This window comes from Panthera pardus, unplaced genomic scaffold (genome assembly GCF_024362965.1).
Source record: "Panthera pardus isolate Hobbes unplaced genomic scaffold, ASM2436296v1 HiC_scaffold_21, whole genome shotgun sequence".
Taxonomy (NCBI): domain Eukaryota; kingdom Metazoa; phylum Chordata; class Mammalia; order Carnivora; family Felidae; genus Panthera; species Panthera pardus.
The window spans coordinates 66,444,474-66,467,756 of record NW_026526777.1 but is presented as its reverse complement, the minus strand read 5'-3'; the positions used below and the strand labels follow the sequence as shown (position 1 = coordinate 66,467,756).

Sequence of the window (23,283 nt, the reverse complement as noted above, 5' to 3'; positions counted from 1 at the left end):
TTATACAGCACAGTCAAGTGAGATATGTCTCAGGTTTGCAATGTTGGTCCACAATACAAAAAATAGTGGGCTGAAAAAGAAAAATTACATCTGCACTAGCATGTCAGTAAATGCAGAAAAAGCATTTGACAAAATCTAATATTCATGATAAAAACTGTCAGTAAACTAGAAATTTCCTCAGCTTGAAAAAGAATATCTATAAAAAACCTACAGCTAACATACTCAATTGTGAGTAACCAGAGGTCTTGCAGTAAGTGCAGGACAAATCAAGGATGTTACCCTTTCATTGCTCCTTTACAACATCCTTCTGGAAATTCCTAGTCAATGAAATAAGACAAAATAAAGAAATAAAAAGGATGCACATTTGGAAGAGAGAAATAAAGCTCTTTGTTCACAGATGACACGATCCGCTATGTAGGAAATCTGAAAGAAGTGACAAAAACCTCTTGGAACTAATAGGCAACTATAGCAAGGTTGTAGGATACAAAGTTGATATAGAAAAGTCCGTTACTTTTTTACATATCAGCAATTAGTAAGTGGAATTTGAAATTAAAAACACAATACTGGGGTGCCTGGGTGGCTCAGTCGGTTAAGTGTGCAACTCTTGGTTTTGGCTCAGGTCATGATGTCACAGTTTGTGGGTTCAGGTCCCACATTGGGCTGACAGTGTGGAGCCTCCTTGGAACTCTCTCTCTCTCTCTTCCTCTCTCTCTGCTTCTCCCCTGCTTGCTCTCTCTTAAAATAAGTAAACAAAAAATATAATACCATACCATTTATATTGGTACTCACTCCCAAAATTATTAGGTATAAATCAAACAAAATATGTATATCTGTATGGAGAAAACTACAAAACTTTGTTTAGTGAAATGAAAAGAAACAAAATAGGGGTGCCTGGGTGGCTCAGTCAGTTAAGCATCCGACTTCGGCTCAGGTCACGATCTCACAGTTTGTGAGTTCGAGCCCCACGTCAAGCTCTGTACTGACAGCTCAGAGCCTGGAGCCTGTTTCAGATTCTGTGTCTCCCTCTCTGTCTCTCCCCCTCCCCCACTCATGCTCTGTCTCTCTCGCTCAAAAATAAACATAAAAGAAAATAAGTGGAGAAATATTCCACATTGTAAGGATAAGAAGACTCAATATTGTGAAGATGTCAGTTCTTTCAGGTTGATCTATAAATTCAATGCAATATCAGTCAAAACTCCAGCAAGTTATTTTGTGGATATCAATAAACTGATTCTAAAGTTTAGAGATATAAAAGATTCAGAATAGCCAATGCCTTATTGTGGAATTACGAAGTTGGAGGACTGATGCTACTCACCTTCAAGACTTCTAAAGCTATAGCAATTAAGTCAATGTATTACTGGCAAAATAATAGATGAATATATCCGTGGAAACAGACTGGGGAGCCCTGAAATAGACTTGCATAAAAACAGTCACCTGCTCTTTGACAGAGGAGCAAAGGCAATACAGTGGAACAAAGACAGTCTTTTCAACTGGTGGTGCTGTAGCAGTTGGACTTCAGAGGAAAAAGGGAATGGTCTAGACACAGTCCTTACACATGCTACAAAAATTAGCTCAAAATGGTCAATAGACATAAGTGTAAAACACAAGACTGTAGGACTCCTAGAAGATAGCACAGGAGTAAATCTACAATACATTGGTACGATTCATGAAACAAATACTTGATAAACTGGACTTCATTAAAATTTAAAACATCTGGTTTGCAAAAGACAACGTCAAGAGAACGAACTGACAAAATACAGACTAGGAGAAAATATTTGCATAATTACAGACTGGGAGAAAATATCTGCAAAAGATCATATTTACATATGATAAAAGACTGCTACCCAAAATATTCAAAGAACTCTTAAAATTTAACAATAAGAACACAACCTGATTAAAAAATAGGTAAAGATCTTGACAGGCATCTCACCAAAGAAGATACTCAGATGTCAAATACGCATGCAGGAAGATACCCCACCATCATATGCTATCCCAGAAGCACAAATTAAAATAACAGATATTATGAGATAACAAACAGTGAAATAAAATAACACTATGTCTCTATTAGAAAGGCCAAGATCCAGAACATTGAAAACACCATACTCTGGTGAGGATGTGGGGCAACAGAAACTTATTTACTGCTGGTGGGAGTGCAACATGAAACAGCCAGTTTGGAAGACAGTTTGACAGTTTCTTACAAAACTTATCATACTCTTACCATATCATCCAGTAATCATACTGCTTTCTATTTACCCAAGGGAGTTAGAAACTTAGGTTCACAGAAATATCTGCTGTGGATGTTTATAGCAGCTTTGTTCATAATTGCCAAAAGTTAGAGGAAACCACAATGTCCTTCAGTAGGTGAACAGAGAAATAAATTCTAGTAGTCCCGGGCAGTGGAGTATTATTCAGCACTGAAAAGAAATTAGGTACCAAGCCATCACAAAGATACGGAGGTAATGTACATGCATATCACGAAATGAGAGAAGACAGCCTGAAAGGCTACATAGTATAATTCTAACCATATCACCTTCTGGAAAAGACAAAACTTTTCAGGCAGAGTAAAAAGCAGTGGTTACCAGGGGTTGGATTGTGAGGGATGAATAGTCAGAGCAGAAGTCTTCTAGGGCAGTGAAAAGTATTCTGTATGATACTATAATGATGGATACATATTAGTATACATTTGTTCAGACCCATAGTATGTACAACATCAAGAGTGAACTCTAATGTAAACTATGGACTTTGGATGATTAGGATGTATTAGTGTAGGTTCATCAATTTTGACTGAGAAATCATTGGGGAGGGGGATGTTGATAATGAGAAGGCTCTGAATGTGGGGTGGTGGGGAGTATACGGGCATTCCTTCTGTCTTCCTCTCGGTTTTGCCGTGAGCTGCAAGCTGCTCTAAAAATCAGTTATAGAATATAATATAAAAATAGAATATAATATAAAAATCATTATAGCATCATTATAGAAAATAATACAAAAGTCAAAACAATCCGAAAAAAAATCCAAAAAAAAAAAATCCAAAAGATAATTATCTCTCAGGATATTTTTCCTGGATATTTCCATATTATAATATTGCTCCAAAATAGATACATGTTATTTTCCAGTTTACCCAGAAGAAAGTATATGTGATGGATGTATAGTGAAAGCAAGCCATACGTTTTCCATCCTCCCTCCTTCCTTTTGACCTGATAAACCAGGTTTAGCAAGGTTCTCCTCTGAAACGGCTACGGGCACCTCCAAGTGTTTACTTTCTCTCACCAGTCACACCCATTGTTCCACATGGCTTAATTTTGTTTAATGCCTTCATCTTCTCGTTAACCATAGATCTTTTTCTCATATCTTTCACATTCCTCTCTATATATTGTGTATATCAACATACAAGGGCACTTGGGTGGCTCGGTCAGTTAAGCGTCTGACTTGAGCTCAGGTCATGATCTCATGGTTTGTGGTTTTGAGCCCCGTGTCGGGCTCTGTGCGGACAGCTCAGAGCCTGGAGCCTGCTTCCGATTCTGTGTCTCCCTCTCTCTGCCCCTCCCTGGCTTGTGCTCTCTCTCTGTCTCAAAAATGAATAAATGTTAAAGAAAGAATAAAAGCTGTCATGCTTGCAATGTGCATGGCAGCGCAGTAGAAACAAAGCTGTTGGTATTTAGTGTGGTTTAAGAAGAGGAGCCGGGTTTTGGTGATAAGAGGTTTTTTTTTTTTTTTTTTGGTCAATTCTGGTGGATGAAGTTATCAGGGATACGTGGGCAGAGATGCAGGAGGAAAAATGAGGGGAATCAGATGCTTATCCATGCTGGGTGTGGATCAACAGCTGGTGTTTATGTCCAGAGGTCCGTCTTGGATGATCTTTCATGTGCCCTTCCCTTGAATGATTTGTCTTTGAGGAGACAAAATGCATTTTGATAATGCTGTTTTATGTATGAAGGTGACAGTACTAGGCCTTAAGGTTTGTTACTTCTTACAGTCATGTCCCCCATGACTAGTGATACGTGTTCGCAAGGTACTCAGTGCTAAATGAAGGTTGGCTGTGGACTAGCAGTTTTTTCTATGTATATGGTCTTTGTTATAAACATTATCATTGGACTAAGCTATCTGAGCCATTCATCCAGTTACTAAATATTGAGCACCTGTTACGTGCTTTGTCCTGTGTGATGAAATACACACAGGGATGTGGATGGGGTAAGAGCACACGAGTACTGCACTAAATATAGCTCAGTGACACAGTCACCTTGTGAGTGGAGGACTCCAGCATGTCTTTCTTTAGTTTATCTTTGAAGTTTAAATATTTAGGGTTGTCAGACTTTATGGCAGGTGCATCTTGGGGAAGACTGATGTACTTTGGAAAATTTATTGTAGGATGCGTTTTAAAAGCCTTTGCTATTTTTACTTGTCTCTTCATCTCAGAATTGCTCCGCTGAGGGGAAAACATGACCATAAACATCAATTTAAAGTTTTTAGGAGTAATACATTATTAAGTACACGCTAATCATTTTGCTTGTTGTCTGTAATCTTCGCAGCACAATTGTACTGCTTTGATAAGTTTGTAACTCACTTTCGTTTCTATTTTTGCTTGCCTTTCTCCACATCATGAATCTTTCTCCTATACCTGATAGCATCTTTTTTACTTCTTTTTCTTTTTTCGTCTGGGTATGTTTAATGCCTTCTATTCTTGGGCTATATTTATCACCTTTTACTAGTAATTGTTTTCCTATATCGCATGCTTCATTAAAACCTTAGGTGTTTTATACGTGGATCTCCATGTTGCTGAAATAAATTAGACCTTCATCACTATTTTTTCAAACAAATTTATGTAAAACAACAACTACCAACTTTTTCTTTGAATTTTTATTTATTTTTTTTGTGCTATACATTTTTTTAATATGAAATTTATTGTCAAATTGGTTTCCATGCAACACCCAGTGCTCATCCCAAAAGGTGCCTTCCTCAATACCCATCACCCACCCTCCCCTCCCTCCCACCCCCCATCAACCCTCAGTTTGTTCTCAGTATTTAAGAGTCTCTTATGCTTTGAACTACCAACTTTTAAATTAAATAATTTGGTGGATTACAGTTCTGCACTTTTGATTCAGTTTGTTGTAACATAATACTGTATGTGTGTAAATATGTGTGTGTATGTGTATTTTGTTCTAACTTTTACAGATCATGGATAAATCATCTTGATGTTTTGACCATGTTCTAAAACGCAGCACCATGACAGCATTTACTTCATGTGACACGTTAGATTTTGCTGCCTACCATTTCAAGGATAAAATATTTTAATTTTTTTAATTTTTAAAATGTTTTATTGTTGAGAGAGAGAGAGAGAATGAGCATGAGTGGGGGAGGAGGGGCAGAGAGAGAGAGAGAGAGAGAGAGAGGGAGGGAGGGAGACACAGAATCTGAAGCAGGCTTCAGGCTCCCAGCTGTCAGCACAGAGCCAAACGCGGGGCTAGAAAACTCATAAAACTATGAGATCAAGACCTGAGCCGAAGTCAGATGCTCAGCTGACTGAGCCACCCAGGCACCCCAAGGAGAATATATTTTTAAACCAAAGAGGCTTCCTATCCAAAATATTTGCCTGTAATTCAGTTTCAGGTATGGCTATGTTTTGTACTTTTTAATGAAATGAGAATCACCTAGGGGCGCCTGGGTGGCTCAGTCGGTTGAGCGTCCGACTTCAGCTCAGGTCACGATCTCGCAGTCCGTGAGTTCGAGCCCCGCGTCGGGCTCTGGGCTGATGGCTCGGAGCCTGGAGCCTGCTTCCGATTCTGTGTCTCCTTCTCTCTCTGCCCCTCCCCCGTTCATGCTCTGTCTCTCTCTGTCTCAAAAATAAATAAACGTTAAAAAAAAAAAATTAAAAAAAAAAAAAAGAAATGAGAATCACCTAGAGATCTTACTGAGATGCTCATTCTGGATTCAGTAGGTCTGATGTGTTGTCAAGCACCCAAATGAAGCCAGGCTGCTGGTACCAGTTGTTGTTGCCTTCTGTCATTTTGGGAGGAGGATATTCTCAAGAGGGCTCCTTTCAGTGATTCCTGGGATCTTCTCGCTCGCTCAGATGCCCACCCAGCTGGTCGCACTTGCTGTGAAGAGAGATCACGTTGGTGATTGCTTTGGTATCTTTCATGCCTGTGAGGCTCCTTTGCCTTCCTCTGCACTACCATCTTTCCTGGGGAAAGGGGAGGAGGGCAGGGCCCCTCACTTGGGAAGAGGACCCATAGCCTGGAGTTGTTTATTGAGCTGACTTGTGGTCTAAGAATGCTAGGAACTTTATTTGTAGTTATGATCTATATAGAAGCAGATTTTTATTTTAGCAGGGAGACATAGTCTTAGCATGATAAGTGCAAATAAAATTTAATCAGTCTAGTAATGTTAAGTGTACTAGAAGCAGTTTCACTGAAAAGAATACTTCAGTAAAGTTTTTGAAAAGTGCATATGAGGAACTTCTTTTTCTAAAACGACGACGGTTACTCCCTAGCCATTGTTGGCAGCTAATATTTCTGAGTATTGGATTTTTTTTAAAAGATGTTTATTCTGTGTGTGCACATATTTTCACTTATGAACTTTTATAAACTTTAAAATCTGTATAAATAAGCAGATGGGAAAAACATGGTGGTGCATACTTTTTTTCCTCCTAGCACACTCAGTCAGTAAGTAGTATGCATGATTACCAGGTTAGAATTTTGAGGTTGCCCTTAAACCAAGGATTTTGAACATAAAATTTTGAAAACTGTATTATGTTCGTTGGGATATTTACCTGAATGAAGGTAGAGACTATTTTACTTTTATCTTTGAGACAGTACTAAGTTTGAGAGGCATGAAGGGCTAACTTTAGACTATTCTAGCAGTTGCCTCTTGACATTTAGGAGAACCATTTTGGAAGAATTTGCTGTGATTCTGTTTTAAAGGTCTCAAGCATTACTGGTCTTGGTGGTCTAGTCGAAAGTACTTATATATGTAAATGCATTTATTCATTTTGCAGGCATTTATTCACTGTGTAAAATATGCAAGGCAGTGTGAGAGATACTGCTGGCCAGGTGCAGCTCCCTTTCCAGGAAGTCCTCATTGCCTTTAGTACATGTCTCAGTGAGTTCACTGGTCTTCTTCATGGTGGGACAGAATCTTTAAGTCTTCTGATTTAACTTGATTGCAGTTTGTGTATGATACCAAAAGCATTGGTAAACTTAGGTCTCTTCCCCGCTTTTTGTCACCAGGCAGTGTCTTTAGTCTCTTCAGTGCTATCCTTGGTTTATTTTGTCATCTGTGTCTGCTAAGTTGTTAAAACAGTTTAAATGAGTTATATATCTTCATTTGCATATTAGCATATCCTAGGTTCACAATCTCTTCCAAGGCTTTCATCCTTAACAAAGTAAAGAAATCTATTGGTTCAGATTGCATTGAAACCTTAATTTTAATAGGAAAGCCTTTCCTGGGACTCCCTAAACTAGTGACTATTTTGTGAATATTCCTATTCATGTGAGATAAAGTTGACTCAGTTCTCTAGCAGCTGTGTAGGGAGAAGGCGAGACAACTGTCTCAGGAAGTGTGAAGGGTGGAACAGGCTTTATCTCCATTTCTAGAACAGACTGTGAGCCCTGAGGGGTGGGAGTTTGGAATCCGTCCAGGGGGGACCTAGCCATTGTGTGGAAGTCCCATTGTTCTCCCTTTCTGATGGAAGCAAAGGGCTGTATTCACCTTAGAAGTAAAGAATTTTCCTTGTCCAACATTCTCTGTTCTCTTCAGACATTAGAATAGAACTGAACTAATCAGAAGAATGTAGCTAATTACGCCATCTCTTGGTTGTCTTGTTTCTGTTGGCTACAGCTTTGTTGAGATATAAATCATATACCATATAGTTTACCTATTTTTTTTAATGTTTTTTATGTTTGAAAGGCAGGGAGGGGTAGAAAGAGAGGGAGACACAGAATCCAAAGCCGGCTCCAGGCTCCTGAGCTGTCAGCACAGAGCCCGATGCGGGGTCTGAACCCATGAACTGTGAGATCATGACCTGAGCCGAAGTCAGATGCTTAACTGACTGAGCCACCAAGGCTCCCCTACCTATTTTTTAAAAATGTTTATTCATTTTGAGAGAGAGAGCGAGCGAGTGTGGGAGAGCGGGAGAGGGGTAGAGAGAGAGGGAGACACAGAATCTGAAGCAGGCTCCAGGCTGCAAGCTGTCAGCACAGAGCCCAATGCAGGGCCTGACCTCACGAAACGTGAGATCGTGACCTGAGCCAAAATCACATGCTTAACTGACTGAGCCACCCAAGTGCCCCTACCTATTTTTTTTAATGTTTATTTAATTTGAGAGAGAGAGAGAGAGAGAGAGAGAAAGAGAGAGAGATTGAGAGCGAGCAAGTGCAGGCGAGGGGGAGAGGGGCAGAGAGAGAGGGAGACACAGAATCCGAAACAGCCTCCAGGCTCTGAGCTGTCAGCACAGAGCCTGATGTGGGGCTTGAACTCATGAACCACAAGATCATGACCTGAGCCAAAGATGGATGCTTAACTTACAGTTTACCTATTTAAAGTAAACAATTCATTGGTTTTTATTATATTCGCAGAGTTGTGAAACCATCACCACAGCTAATTCTAGAACATTTTCATCACCCCAAAAGAAATTTCTAAATCCATTAGAGGCACTTCCCATTTATCCCAGTCATTGTTGCCACTCCAGTCCTGGGCAACTAGTCTACTTTCTTTCTCTGTGGATTTGTTATTCTGGATATTCTGGATATTTCGTATCAGTGGAATCATAGAATATGTGATATTTTGTGACTGGCTTCTGTCACTTAGCATGATGTTTTCAAGGTTCATCCATGTTGTAGCATATATCAATACTACCATTTTTTTTATGTCTGAATAATTGTCCATTGCATGGATATGCCACATTTTATTTATACGTTTATCAGTTGGTAAGCATTGGAGTCTCTCCACTTCTTTGGTGTGAAAATTCATGTACATATTTTTGTGTGGACAAATGTTTTCATTTCTCTTAGCTGTGTACCTGGGACTAGAATTGCTGTGTAATATAGTAATTCTGTATTTAACCTTTTGCAGAACTGCCAGATTGTTTTCAAAGTGGCTCTTGATCATTTTTGGTAGCCATTTTCCCACCTGTATTTTCACTTTTCCCTGCTTTGGTTCGGGACCTGACACCCCTTCCCTGACTGTTGGAAGAAGCTCATAACTAGGCATTTGGCACAGTGCTTAAGGCTGTAGACTATGGAATTTGAAGAGAATAGTACCTCGGGTGTAACCCTGGAAAATTACTTAATTTCTGTATACCCCACTTTTCTCATCTATAATAGAAATTTGTGTAATGAAAGGATCTACCATGCAAATTCTTATAATTAGCATTAGATAAAATATACATGTACATGCTTGATTCCAGTAAGTATTCAAAAAATATTAGGTTCTGTTGTCATTTTTTATGGAAAGATTGCTGGTTATTTAATGATTATTGGGCACTTCTTCCTTAATAATAGAATCCCACTTTAATTTGAGGTTGCAGCAAGCTCAGCTAAGGGTCATATGTTCTTATTTAACTTGCATTTAGGTGTGGCCTTGCGACTTCGTTCCGGCCAGCGAGTTATAAGTCGTGTGTGGGATTTTAGGAAGGGTCTTCAGAGGGTGGTTACTGCGGTGGATGGTGTACTTCTCTTGTGTTTACTCCTTCTTGCTGCCTGGAAATGTCTGGAGCTCCAGTAGCCACCGCGGATTCACTAATGACTATGAGAGGAGCTGGATTCCTGATCATCATGGTGCTGCCATTCCAGCTTGAGAATCCCAATTATGGACTTAGTTTACATGAGAGAAACCACAGAACCCTGTGTGGTCAAACCACTGTAATACTGGGTTTTCTGTTTTCTGTAGCCACGCCTACTTGGAAATTATTTATTATTACTGCCGTCAGTGTTTTCTTAGCTTAGGCCTTTAGGATCTATAGACTACTCATGTCTGGCCCCTTAATGTTTTTACAGTTTTCTCTATTTCTATCCCCTGTGCAGCAGCTGTAAGGATTGCCTTTGGGCTGAAATCTGTACTTATTAAGTGCTATTCCATTGTCTCGGATGCCACCCTCCTTCCCTTTTAACCTCAATCACTTAGCTAATTCTTACTATTCTGTAGTTCTGGTTCACTGGTCATCTTTTATAACCTGGCTTCTGGTAGCTGTTTCTGCTCTTGAAATTTCCTGGAATTTTGTTGCATATTTTGACTATAACTTTTGTCATTTTGCATTAACTGCATTTTAGGAGTAGTATTTGGTGAAATGAGCTTGGCCTCTGAAATCAGATAACATCTGAAGTTATCCGTCAATACCAGAGTTGGCTCCTTATGGTTCTGTGTCTACCCTAATCTAACTCAGCTCCTCACCCTTTTTCAACACTGCACTCCCTGCCCCATCCTCTCTTCTATATCACCTGGAACATGTTCTGTCATTTTAAAAACCTCCCTATCCTGAAAGTCTCTGAATGTTCCCTTCTCCTTCCTGCTCTAACTGAAACCTGCCTGCCTTCTGAGGACAGTGCTTCTGTCTTTCCAAGTTCTGGTTGTTTTTTCCCTACCCTAACAGTACCTCAGTGTCCAGAGAAACAGAGGCCTCTCTCCCCTTGCTGTTTTTAGATAATTTTTTCTTCTCCCTCAAAATTGCCAGCCACTTTGAAGCATTTGCCATCATACCCCCATGACCTCACCGCCTTCCAGTGATTTCTTCACATCCTGGCTCACTTTTTCTGTCTCCATCGTTACTCCTGGGTGAACGTCCATCCCACACCTGGCCTCTTCATCTCCACTTCTCATTGCCTTTGTCTTTCCCCCAGTTTAGGTGCCTCTTCTTAGGGCCATACCCTAGGACCTGTGATGACCAAAAGCTATTACGACTGATGCCTCAGTTTACCACTCGTCACCTGTTGCCGTCTTACGGGTCTCTAGCACAGGAGGTGATACCACGTGCTGCTGCTGGTGTGCTTCTGTTGTAGCATCAGCAGTCCTTGAAGGCAAGAACTATGTCTTTTGATCCGAATTTCTTCAGAACCGTCACAGTCCATGGTACAAAGAGTCTTCAGTGATTTTATGGGCCCAGTGAAGTAAAGAGCAGCAACAACAGGAAGGATGTGGCACCCAGAAGATCTTTGTATTAGAAAAAAGATAATTAAAATTTCCCATTGAAAACACCGTATAATTTTTAAAAACCATTTGAGTAATGACATTTCAAAAATTGTTTTCTTTCCCATTTTCTCTGGGGGAAAATGCATGATATCATGTATTGCAGTTGGGATTCTCTCCGTTTAGTCAAGGTTGATCAGTTACAAATTTCCGTCTTCTAAAGATTATTGTAAATGAGCTATAAACAGGGAAATTACTTTTTAGTAAAATGGGTTAGCTTACCTAGAAAGAGTTAATTATCTTTTCTCTCCTGTGCTGCAGACTTTTCTCTACCAGCCTAATGAGGGGAGGGGGAACTTGATGCATTAAGATTTTCTCAGCCTTTCTTCTGACCTATGTAGAAAAATAAAAGCGTTCAATGCAACCTTATTATATCTGATTCTTTTTTTCTTTTGAGATAAGAGAAAAATGTATACAAGTTTTGTATTATTTGGGTCCAGGTGTTAACTTCTAGAACATTTAAAACTCACGTTGACCAACAGTTTCCCCAAAAGCACTAGTTTCATTGTTACATTTTATTCATGTTTGGTTGCTTCTAAGCTAAGAAGTAATTACCATTTAATTACATACATGAATATTTCAGTAAATAACTTGTACTGTTTCTGTACTCTCTTCCAATAATGTAGAGGTAACTATATGAAGAACTTGAAAATAACTGGGAAAAACATTCTAAAGGTTTCTAAAATTCTGAATTTCTAGAATGGCTGAACTTTTAAAAATACTTCTACTCAACACTCAAGTGTTTCAAATGATATCTAGGAACTTCTTTTGAGAGTTGCTTTAAAAAAAATCTCTTAAAGGAATAATAGTACTAAGAAAAATTAGCTCTTTCTATGAATCAAGCACAATGTTGAGAGATTTACATATTTTATTTAATTCTCATTACAGCCAAGTAGTGTTGGTACTATTATCATTCTCATTTTAGTGTCGTGGTTTAGAGGTATTAAATTGCTCAGCATCATACAGCTACTAGGTGGTAAACTAGAATTTGGTTCTAGGCCATATGGTTCCAGTGTCAATGATTTCACCACTGTATTATTTTCTCTTACAGTGTCTAGTTGAGAAATAATGCAGACACAGTCTGTGGGAAATTAATTTACAAAGCATGCATCTAATATGAGATTAAACTCAATAAATTATTAAAAATTAAATTGAGGGGCACCTGGGTGGCTCAGTTAAGTGTCCAGTTCTTGATTTTGGCCCTGGTCATGATCTCATGGTTCATGGATTTGAGCCCTCATCAGGCTCCATGCTAGCCTTCCTCAAAATAAATAAATAAACTTAAAAAACAACAGCCACAACAACTTCAAGTTTCATGTTGTTCTCCAAAAGAGAGAATGAGTTACTTGAGATTTCATTATGCTTATTTCCAGAGGACTTCAGGAAATTTGTAATTAAAAGTTAAACAAAGTAATAGACTTAATTATAAAATAGAAGGGCAAATTTTTAAGGCAGGCGGAAGGAGGAGGTGCTTCTGGGCCTCTGAAATGAAGAGATTACTATAATTAGATAGTGAATTTGGCTTTTGGTTTTCTCACTGTTAAAGCTAAAATACAGTCACAGTGCTGTTGAGATTAATTTTTTTTTAAGTTTCATTTTTTAATAAGAGGAAGATGATGGAGAATTCTTCCTTTGTGACACACTGTTTCCTGGAACCGAAATCAAGGTGACCATCTTTTGCCAGTTTGAAGACTTAGGTCCTAGTCTATTGATGTAAATGTTGATCAGCTATCCTTATACCTTATTTGAAATTCTACCCATTGGTACTTTGATTTTCATGTTAATGCTGTGTGGTATTTATACTAAATGCTTACCTGTTTAAAGGGTATTTGATTTCACTCTTTGGGCAAAATCATATTTTTTCTTCTTTCTCATATTTTTATTACTTTGGATTTCAAGAAGACTTGGGGAAATTGAACACATCTCTTGACTTACCAGAGTCCTATTACCTGACTAGGCTGAGAGGTTTCCCGTTTAGGAACAGAGATGTTATTAGATCAAATCCCTCTTCAGTGCCTTTTGGTCACAGCTTTCTTCAGTTTACCTTAAACTGCTTTGCCTTAAAAACCAGCTGTAAGTCACCAGTTCTTTGGTGCCTATTTATTTTTGAGAGGAGGGAGGAGGGGAAGGGGGCAGGGGGGGGGGGGAAGGGGGGGAGGGAGACACAGAATCCAAAGCAGGCTCCAGGCTCCGAGCTGTCAGCACAGAGCCCGATGTAGGGCTCAAACTCATGAACCATGAGATCGTGACCTAAGTTGAAGTCAGTTGCTGTGCTTTTTTTTTTTTTTTTTTTTCCTCCGTAAGTGCTAATATGAGTTTAAATTGCTTGTGTTTTGCCCAGGAAGGTATGGTGCCTGGGGATCATAGATTTTTTTGTTTTCTGAAATAATTGACCATTGCATTTTCTTGTTTTGTACTTTGAATGTTAGAAGTCTGAAATAAAGTGATAAGGGATGTGGAAAAATGAATCCAAACCAATTCTGCTTTTCTGTGTTATGAGTCTGTATTACTTTGACCACATCTGCTACTTTGTACTAAAAGTATTTGAGGAGCACCTGGTTGGCTCAGTTGCTTGAGCGTCCTACTCTGATTTCAACTCAGGTCATATCTAGCACCGCCTTGGGCTTTGCGCTGACAGCAGAGTGCACTTGGGATTCTCTGTCTCCCTCTCTCTGCCCCTCCCCCACTCATTCTCTCTTTCTTTCTCTCTCTTTCTCTCTCTAAAATAAATAAACATTAAAAAAAAACCCCACTATTTGATAGTTAGGTGGACTGTGGATGAGAATCTCTAATTAAAAAAAAAAGCCTTTAGGCCCATACCAACATAATTACCATCTGGAAACAAAAATGGAAGTTTCCTTTTCTGTATTATTATGAATATTTATGCCAAAGAGAATGCTTTCTGTTTAGCATTTTGCGGTGTATTTTATTTGGTCAGAGTAAAAACAGTTGTACTACCCTTGGAGGGAATAGCATGACTTTTTATTTGGGATAATCTCCTTTTCATAGTGCAGAGTTTCATTTGCTCCAGAAATTTCCATGGGGAAACAGGCAGGTACTTGGGTACATAACACTAACGTTTCTAATGAATCAGGAGTCTGAGATTTTGGAGATGTTTACAAACAAAGATTCTTTAAAGAAATATTATTTCTGTGGTCTCTTTTAAAAATTATATTTAGATTTCGCTTATTTTGGGTTTTGCCTTTTAAACAAATAGAGCTCTTTATTCTAAAACAGTCCATATTCCTCATACTCCACAGAGCATCTTTTGTCCTGATTATGTGAAGAAATATTTTCATAGGAATTGTTACTGGAGAATCTTCCTTAAAACTTGTGTTCAGGCAGGGGTACTCCATCAGACATCCTGCGGTCAGCCCTCTTTTTTTAGCAAGCGTGAGTGGTGCCGGCAGGCTCTATCTGATGAAGTCTGCTCTTTCTCTCAGCTCACATTTCTTCTCAAAGCTCATAGTGATCAGCCTTGAAAAAGGACAAAAGTGTGCAAAAGATTCCTGGGCACGGATCTTTAGCCCAGAAGAGGCTGCAAAGACACACGCTGGGTCCTGGGTTGCTTCAGATTGTACAGGGCTGTGCTCCATCCAGATGAGTGGCTTCGGAGGCTGATGGGGTGGCCGGGCTTCCTTGCGGTGCCCGAACTGCCTGGCCAGCAGTGAGTGTGCGGGTGGCTGTTGAAGGAGAGCTTTGACTGCAAGGGACACCAGGAGACTTCTGAGGGGTGGAGACATATTGCCTGTGTATGAATGTGTTGTGGATGCGTTGTTTTCTCTGCAGAGTTTAAAATGGATTCTGCAGCTGCCAGGGCTGGGGGAAATTTGAATCACTAGGATTTGTTTTCTATATCCTTCCCAGGAAATTTCTTTTCCTCCATCTGGCAACTGCCCATATTATTTTAGGGCAGAGGTTTGTTTGTTTGTTTGTTTTGTATTTTTTTAAATGTTTATTTATTTTTGAAAGAGAGAGGGACAAGGAGTGTGAGTGGGGGAGAGGCAGACAGAGAGGAAGACACAGAATCGGAAGCAGGTTGTGCTGGCAGCTGAGAGCCTGACACGGGGCTCGAACTCACAGACTGGGAGACCATGACCTGAGCCACCCAGGTGCCCCCTAGGGCAGAGTTTTAAACCCTTCGATAGTTTCCCCTCCTGCTGATAACCAAGGACAGAGAGACATTCCCTTAAATATTACCCCAGTTGTTGGGATTTGAAGGAGCCACTTAATCTCATTTCTTCTTTGATTTTTTAGACACAGTGATTTCTCCTGTACCCATATACAACTTCTAGATTTGTATACTGGAGGAACAAGTAATTTTGTTCTGTTTTTATTTCCTTTCTACATTTCCTTTGCCTGTGCTGTTGGAGAAGCTAATTATGTCCCAGCCTTTACTTGGAAGAGAGGACTTGTTTTGCTCCATGAACCACTGTATTTGGGGCACTGAGCTACCTGAGAATTTTCTCCGATTTGACACTGTGTTCTACAGCCTGTCACAGTTTGTATGAATGAGTAATAGGGGATTCCTTGTTGCTTTTTTTGTGGACATAGTTAAAGATAACACTGATTTTGGTGTAAAATAATTTTAATAGCTTTTCCTATTTGGGGTTAGAATGCTATTATTTTCTCTTGAGTGGAGAGGGGAAAAGAGGTAAATTAATCATTTTCTGTTACTGATATGTTGCTAACCTATTTCCTTAGATTACTTTTCATTCAGAAAGTCCATTTGGACTTTGAGCTAATCATTTTGTAAACCGGATGTTTCTGTGATCTGAAAATTCTATATTCATCACATTTCTGTGCCTCTGAGACTACCGTAATTCACCTAAAACGTGTACAACTTTTGTCATCTTCAAATTTAGTTAATATTTGTTACTGGCACAAGAGAAGCAGAATCAAATAATTTCAGTATTGGAAGGAAACTCCTCTAAGTCATTCTCCTTTGCAGTGGTGGAATTTGCTTCACAGGATTCTGTTCTCAGCCTGAGCCCGAGAGAGAAGCAGGACCTCTTCCTGGGCTCAGTGGTTGTCTGATCAAACACACACCACTTTTCTCTTGGATTCATTTGACCTATTTTTGAAACTTGAGAACTTGTTATTTGATATGTAACCCTGAACATTTAAATAACTCATGTTAAGGAATTTCTTCCACCCATCAAAACAACAATTAAATTATTTAGGTACTTAGAGTAATCTTGCTATTCACTTTGCCAGCATTCTGTGAAAATTCATGAAAGCCTGTGGTTGGTAGCTATGGGAGGGAGAGGACACAGTTTTGCTTGCTAACCTGTTCATCGCTGATCTTCTGAGGTAGCTTGATTCTGCCCATTAATTTTTAAAATCAAGAAGAAACACCTCATATAGCTGGGGCTTTATATTTGCAAGTAACAGAAATTGCCTTTTTTTAAAGTTTATTTATTTATCTTGAGAGACAGAGAGAGCAAGTTGGGGAGGGGCATAGAGAGAAGGAGAGAGAGAGAGTGTTAAATAGGCTCCACACTGTCAGCGCAGAGCCCGATTTGGGACTAGGACTCATGAACTGTGAGATCCTGACCTGAGCCAAAGTGGATGGCTTAACTGACTGAGCCCCCCAGGCATCCCACCTCTGAATAACTTACACCAGAAAAGGAGGAGGAGGGAAAATCTGAGAAGTCGGGTCTGAGGAGGGCAGCACTCAGGGGAGTCCCAGTGACTTCCTCCTCTGGAAGATTCTTGCAGAAAGCATCCTGTCCCAGTTTTGGCTCCCATTGTCACATTGGCTGGACACACTGGGCGTCTTTTTGCCGCTTGGGGCTTCTTCTGTTTTCAGGCTTATTGGAGGCCCTGTGGCCTTCTTGGTTTTCTCCCACAAATACACTGACTTAAGTCTCAGAGCTGTTAGTGGTTTCCTCTGCCCAGTCACGTTTTGTGATGTTTTCCTGGGTGGCGAGTAATACTCAGGTTTGTTCTCTAACTCGTGCTGTCATTTTGTTAATGGGGAGAGTTAAGGAGATTAGAAAATTATGTCACTGCTACCGTTCCTTCAGAATTTTCTCTTGTCTGTTTTTCAGTCTATTGAATCTTGAGTTCCATTCCATTTTGTTTTCAGTATTATTTGTTTGGAAACTTTCTCTTAAGTGATTTTGCAAGAAATTTGTTGATGTTATTTGTGCCTCTGGTTTTGCTCGTCCTCTTAGATCACTGTGTTCTATTTCGTATGTTGTATAATTTCCTGCTGATGCTGTCCTTAGTTTTCTGTTATTTTTAAAGTCTTGACTTACATGTTTAGCTCATTTATTTTCAGTTTTTTTAACATAAACATTTAAAGTTATAAATGTTCCTGTAAGTAGTGTGTTCATTTTATCTCAGAAGTTTTGATATTTTTCCATTATTTAATCAATTTTTGGGATGCCTGGCTGGTTCAGTAGAACATGTGACTCTTGATTTCAAGGGGAGTTCCATCCCCTATGACTTGGGTGTAGAACCTACTTAAAAAAAAAGTGTCTGTGTTTGTGTGTGTGTATACTCTAATTTCATTATGATTCTTTGATCCTTGAATTCTGTAAAAGCATGCTTTTAAATATTCATGCATATGATATTTCACTGGGTTTGTTTTTGTTACTGATTTCTAATTTAATTCCCTTATGGTTGGAGAAGATGATCTATATGATATTGATTCTTTGGGATTTTTGAGATTTGCTTTGCGGTTTATAAATGGTCAGTGGGTGCTGAACAGGAATATGTGAATGCACATTCATATAACAGGGATAAGGGTCTGTGTATTGCCTGAGATCGAATAAATTATTGAGCCCCTATTCTTTAAAAAATTTTTTTTTAATGTTTATTTATTTTAAAGGAGAGAGAGACAGTGTGTGAATGGGGGTGGGACTTAACCAACAGAGCCACCCAGGTGCCCTGAACCCCTGTTCTTTATGTGCTTGGTTTTGAATTCCTGAAAAAGACTTTGTATCTTTTTATAGCAATAACTAATACTTATATGGTGTTTACTATATTCCAGGCACTATTTTAAGGGCCTTACATGTATTAACTTATTGTGTCGGTCATTTTTCCCTGAGATCTGTTTCTTGTACTTCATATATTTTGAGACTGGGTACATTTGTCACTAGGTACCTAACACCTGGTGACTGGAGTCTCTTATCATTGAGTATTTACCTTATTTATCTCTAACAAGATCTTTAACTGTAAAGTGCTTTCCCCCCCTGAAATTGATGTAATTACATAGGCTTTTCCTTTAGTTAATATTTGCTTGGCATATCCATTTCATCCTCCTTTGTGGGTCCTTTTATTTGATGTGTATCTCTTAACAGCTTATGGGTAGATTTTGGTTTTATCCAGTTTTACCCAAGAGCAGTAGTCCAGTGTGATAGTCATAGTAAGAGCTTGAAGGCCAGGTTGCTGGGGTTTGCATTGTTGCCTGGGATGTTGATATGTGACAGCCACAATTCTATACTTGGGGATGGCAGGCATTTTGGCTTCCCTTTATTTAGATTTTAACCTCTGCCCTTGTTTTATGCTCCATATCTGACCCTTGCTGTCCCAGAGGTAAGTACTTGGTATATTTAGGTTCTGATTCTCTTTAGGATTTTGTTTTTACCCTTTCAGTATCACCTGCCATGCACTTTATGGTGTGTCTTCTTAGTTTGGACTATGTTTTTTTTATCTTTTGAAAAATGTATTGGTGTATCCCCAAAGTAGTCATAATAAGACTGTTTACTTATAGGACTATTTGAAATTAAGTATAAACTATAGATGTAAAAATCTTTGAATAGTACCAGGGCCATTAGAAGTGCTTGGAAGGATTTGTTTTTGTTTTGTCATTGATATTAAAATTACAGTTTGACTTTTTAATGCTCTTGGCTGCCCTGAAAGTATCCACAATCCTTCCTGCCTTTTATTTGTCACTATTAATTTTATCATCAGGTTCATTTATTTTTTATTTTATAATTCAACCTTTTCTTCATCTTTGCTTTTTTCTTATGCAGGTGATTTGGGGGAGATGTAACTTTGGAGCATCTCAATTCAGCATGTCTAAAGTAGTAATTGGATTTAGTGGAATTTTAAAATCATTTTCCAGAGGAGGATATTCATAATTAAACTATATGATAGGTTAAGACGTATACAATTTTTTTTATATTTGAAGAGTATAGGATACTTCCATTCCAAGTAGTTACGGGGACTGAATTCTCTATTTCAAATGGAGAGATTAAAATCTCTGTGAAGTAAAACTTCCGGTTTCAGTGGGAATCTCTGATTTTAACTGATTTTTTTTTTTTATTAAAAAGGACATTAGTGGTGGTGATGGTTGCACATCAAATGAATATACTTAATGCCATTTGCTAAAAAACAAAATTCAACTGAGTAAACTTTAAAGATCTTATTGGCTTTATTCAGTAGTTCATGAATTGGGTGGGATCCAATGTAGCAGACAGAAAGTAGCCCTGAGATGCTGTACAAAATGAAAGACTTCTGTGGGCAGAAGAGAGCAGTTACAGTAGGTGAAAAAATGAGTTGGTTACTGCAAGATCGCTTTCATCAGGGGAGAGCAGTGGTCTATCAAGCAGATTACCTAACTAGTAATCTCTGATAGACTGGTTTAAGAATCCACTTTTGGGGGAGTCAAAACTATAGTTAAGTCTCAAACATTATATAGTGCTAAGCATAAGTGACTCCATTTTGTGCCTCAAATTATCTTTTTTTTTTTTTAATGTTTGTTTATTTGAGAGAAAGAGAGAGAGAGAGAGAGAGAGAGAGAGCAGGTGTGGGAGGGACAGAGAGAGAGGGGAGCAGAGGATATGAACTGGGCTGTCAGCCCAGGTGGGGCTTGATCTTGCGAACCTGGAGATCATGACCTGAGCCGAAGTCAGGCACTTAACTGACTGAGCCACCCAGGCGCCCCTTGAATTATCTTTTTAACACACTGAACTATACACGTAAAAATGTTTAATGTGTAAATTTTATATTATATACATTTCACCACTATTTTATTTTATTTATTTTTTTAATTTTTTTTAATGTTTATTTATTTTTGAGAGAGAGAGAGAGACAGAGTGCAAGTGGGGGAGGGGCAGAGAGAGAGGGAGACACAGAATCTGAAACAGGCTCCAGGCTCTGAGCTGTCAGCACAGAGCCCGACGCGGGGCTCGAACCCACGAACCGTGAGATCATGACCTGAGCCGAAGTCGGACACTTAACCGACTGACCCACCCAGGCGCCCCTCACCACTGTTTTAAAAAAGAGTTATTACTATGTCCGTATCTCACATTGAGGATGAAAGATGATGTCCATCAGTGTGAAAATCTCAGTCTTAAGGGACCATACAAATGGGGTGAGCAGAACCTATCGGTGTCACTCATTTCCTAATGGGAATTTTTTTTTTTTTTTTTTAAACAGGAAGGAAAAACTGATGCGATGCTCTCAATGCCGAGTTGCCAAATACTGCAGTGCCAAGTGCCAGGTAAGAATGCTCCGCTGTATGTAAATCATACCTTAAATTCTCTGCCCTTTTTTTTTTTTTTTTTTAATAATTTTTACAAAAAATCTTCATTTATTTTTGAGAGAGAGAGAGGGGTGGGGGAGGAACACAGAGAGAGACACAGATCTGAAGCAGGCTCCAGAGTCTGAGCTGTCAGCACAGAGCCTGACCTGGGGCTGGAACTCATGAACCGGGAGTTCATGACCTGAGCTGAAGTCGGATGCTCAACAGACTGAGCCACCCAGGCGCCCCTTTAGTTCTCTGCTCTTAAAATTGTGCTCTGTGATGCCTGTTGGCCTGTTTCTGTTTCTTTACAATCTTTGATTTATTTTAACTTATTTCCCTTCAATTTAAAAATTAATAGTTGTGTATGGTAAAAAATCATATATATATATATGATATCTCTCTATATACACTAAATACATAGTACACATACATCACACACAAAATATTCACTCCTATCTCCTTGTCCTCCTGATCTCAATCCCAGTGCCCAGAGATAATCACTGTTAAGTTTCTTGTGTGCTTCGCTGCATTTTCTCACGCAAGCACATTCATATATTTATATTCTTTGTTAAAAAAAACCAGATATGGGTGACTCTTGTATACCTTCATTCTCCTTTTTGTTTTATCATCTGTCTAGAGGAACTTTTGGTACCATCCCATTGATTCCCTTATATGAATGCACCATGGTCATAATTTCCTCAGTAAGGAATGCTTACATTATTTTCGATATTTGGTGTTGCCAGTAATGGACCAGGCATCTTTTTTGTGCACATTTCTGCTCACTTCCACAAATTAGTTGTAGGATAAGTTCTTCCCAGTTGTATTGATTAGTAAAAGGATATATGATTTTGGATTTTTATTTTTATTTTTTTTTTTAACGTTTATTTATTTTTGAGACAGAGAGAGACAGAGCATGAACAGGGGAGGAGCAGAGAGAGAGGGAGACACAGAATCTGAAACAGGCCCCAGGCTCTGAGCTGTCAGCACAGAGCCCGACGCGGGGCTCGAACTCACGGACCGTGAGATCGTGACCTGAGCCGAAGTCGGACGCTTAACCGACCGAGCCACCCAGGCGCCCCAGATTTTGGATTTTTAAAGATAGTGCCAAATTGCCTTCCTAGAGTTTAATTTACAGCAACTGACAGTCTATGAGAATACCGCCGTTCATGGCTTTGAAATTCTTTACAGGATGTATAATTAACATTCAACATAACCTTTTCTTCTAACCTTATGATTAATCATTTCATAAGAAATGTAATTATGCTGTAATGAATTGCATCATAATAAAAAGTCTAATTGGAGGTTTTGTGTCTGAGTCCCTTGCTCTCAACCAGAACGTCTCACACACACGTGAGTGGACACACACACACACACACACACGCACCCAGAGTTCCTCTTTTCCTTTTTAAGCCATGCTTAAAGCCATGCTTATCTCAGGAATTTTTGTTCTATCATTCTGATTAGATATAGTTTTCTGTTTCCTATCGTATTCACATTTTTTCCTGGCTTTTGTTGCGTTCTATCGTCAAGGAACACAAAACAAAAAATACAAAAATAGAAGGTTAGAAGTAAAACTTCCTTAATAAAAATAGGGAATGTAAAAACCAGTTGGATTATTTTCACTTCATTTGTAAAGCAAAAATTCTGTCACAGTTAGAAAGCTACCAGATTTATGTAAGATCGTTAGCAATAATAATAACAAAAACCAAAAAAATGAAACAGGGCTGTGCTTTTTTTCTGCAAGATAAATTTTAGATAGACTGTGTTGTAGTGATGTTATCTAGCTTATTCATGTGAAACTGAGCTACGTTTCAGGAAACTTTAAGTTAAGAAGGCTATACCCTATATAGAACTGACGGACTACATGTTACTTGACACAAACCTTCTGATGAACTTCCTTTCTGATCTCAATGACCTAAACATTTACTTTTATTTCCCCCGTTTTTATGAATGTTTTTTTTTCTCTCCAATGCTACTTCCTCCTTTTGTAGTACACTCAAAGAAAAAAATCCATTATCTGATTAGAATGAGTAGAGGGAGTTTGGTGGGTGGGTGTGTCATTTTGATTCATTATAGTGCATGTACTTTTACCACATATATTAGCTGTTTACTGTAGCATCAATAATAATGTCATCGTCAGATATACTGTCGAAAGTAATGGGAAAAGAGCTAGTGAGGTGAAAGATATCATATATAAGCCAGCTAGTGCATGTGCTTGTATGTGTGTGGGGGATGGGGTGTGTGCAGAGGTGGGTGGGAGTCAAAGATTGGCTGGAACATATGCATTTAAACTGCTCTGTTTAGCTCACCCTTCAGGTACAGAATTAAATGTTGTAATTATTGTGGATTCCTACAAAGCAGCACAAAATTAAACTGACAAACTGAACTAGGAACAGTAATGAACAGGAGGCAGACGCCCTCGGAATGGAAATTGATATGGAGGACGTGAATTTGTAGCATAAAATCTATAATGTATTTACCCTGGAGGGACATAACTTTGCTTCATTAGCTTAGCATTTGATGTGTGGGGCCATGGCGCCCACGAGTTGTCTGAGAGAAGCTATTGAGGCATTCTAAGGTCTCATGTCCCTGGTGCCCATGAGGATGCTTTCAGTGTCATTGATTTT

General features: G+C 39.0%; 1 protein-coding gene across 3 annotated transcripts in view; it reads left to right on the top strand.

Moving 5' to 3' along the window:
* Positions 1 to 23,283, top strand: part of SMYD3 (SET and MYND domain containing 3) — a 684,046-nt gene that overhangs the window by 139,317 nt on the left and 521,446 nt on the right. For all 3 annotated transcript variants that reach the window (XM_019422442.2, XM_053909416.1, XM_019422434.2), the window contains exon 2: positions 20,569 to 20,632. In XM_019422442.2, coding sequence (XP_019277987.1) covers positions 20,569 to 20,632 — 64 coding nt within the window. The remainder of the gene's footprint in view (positions 1 to 20,568; positions 20,633 to 23,283) is intronic.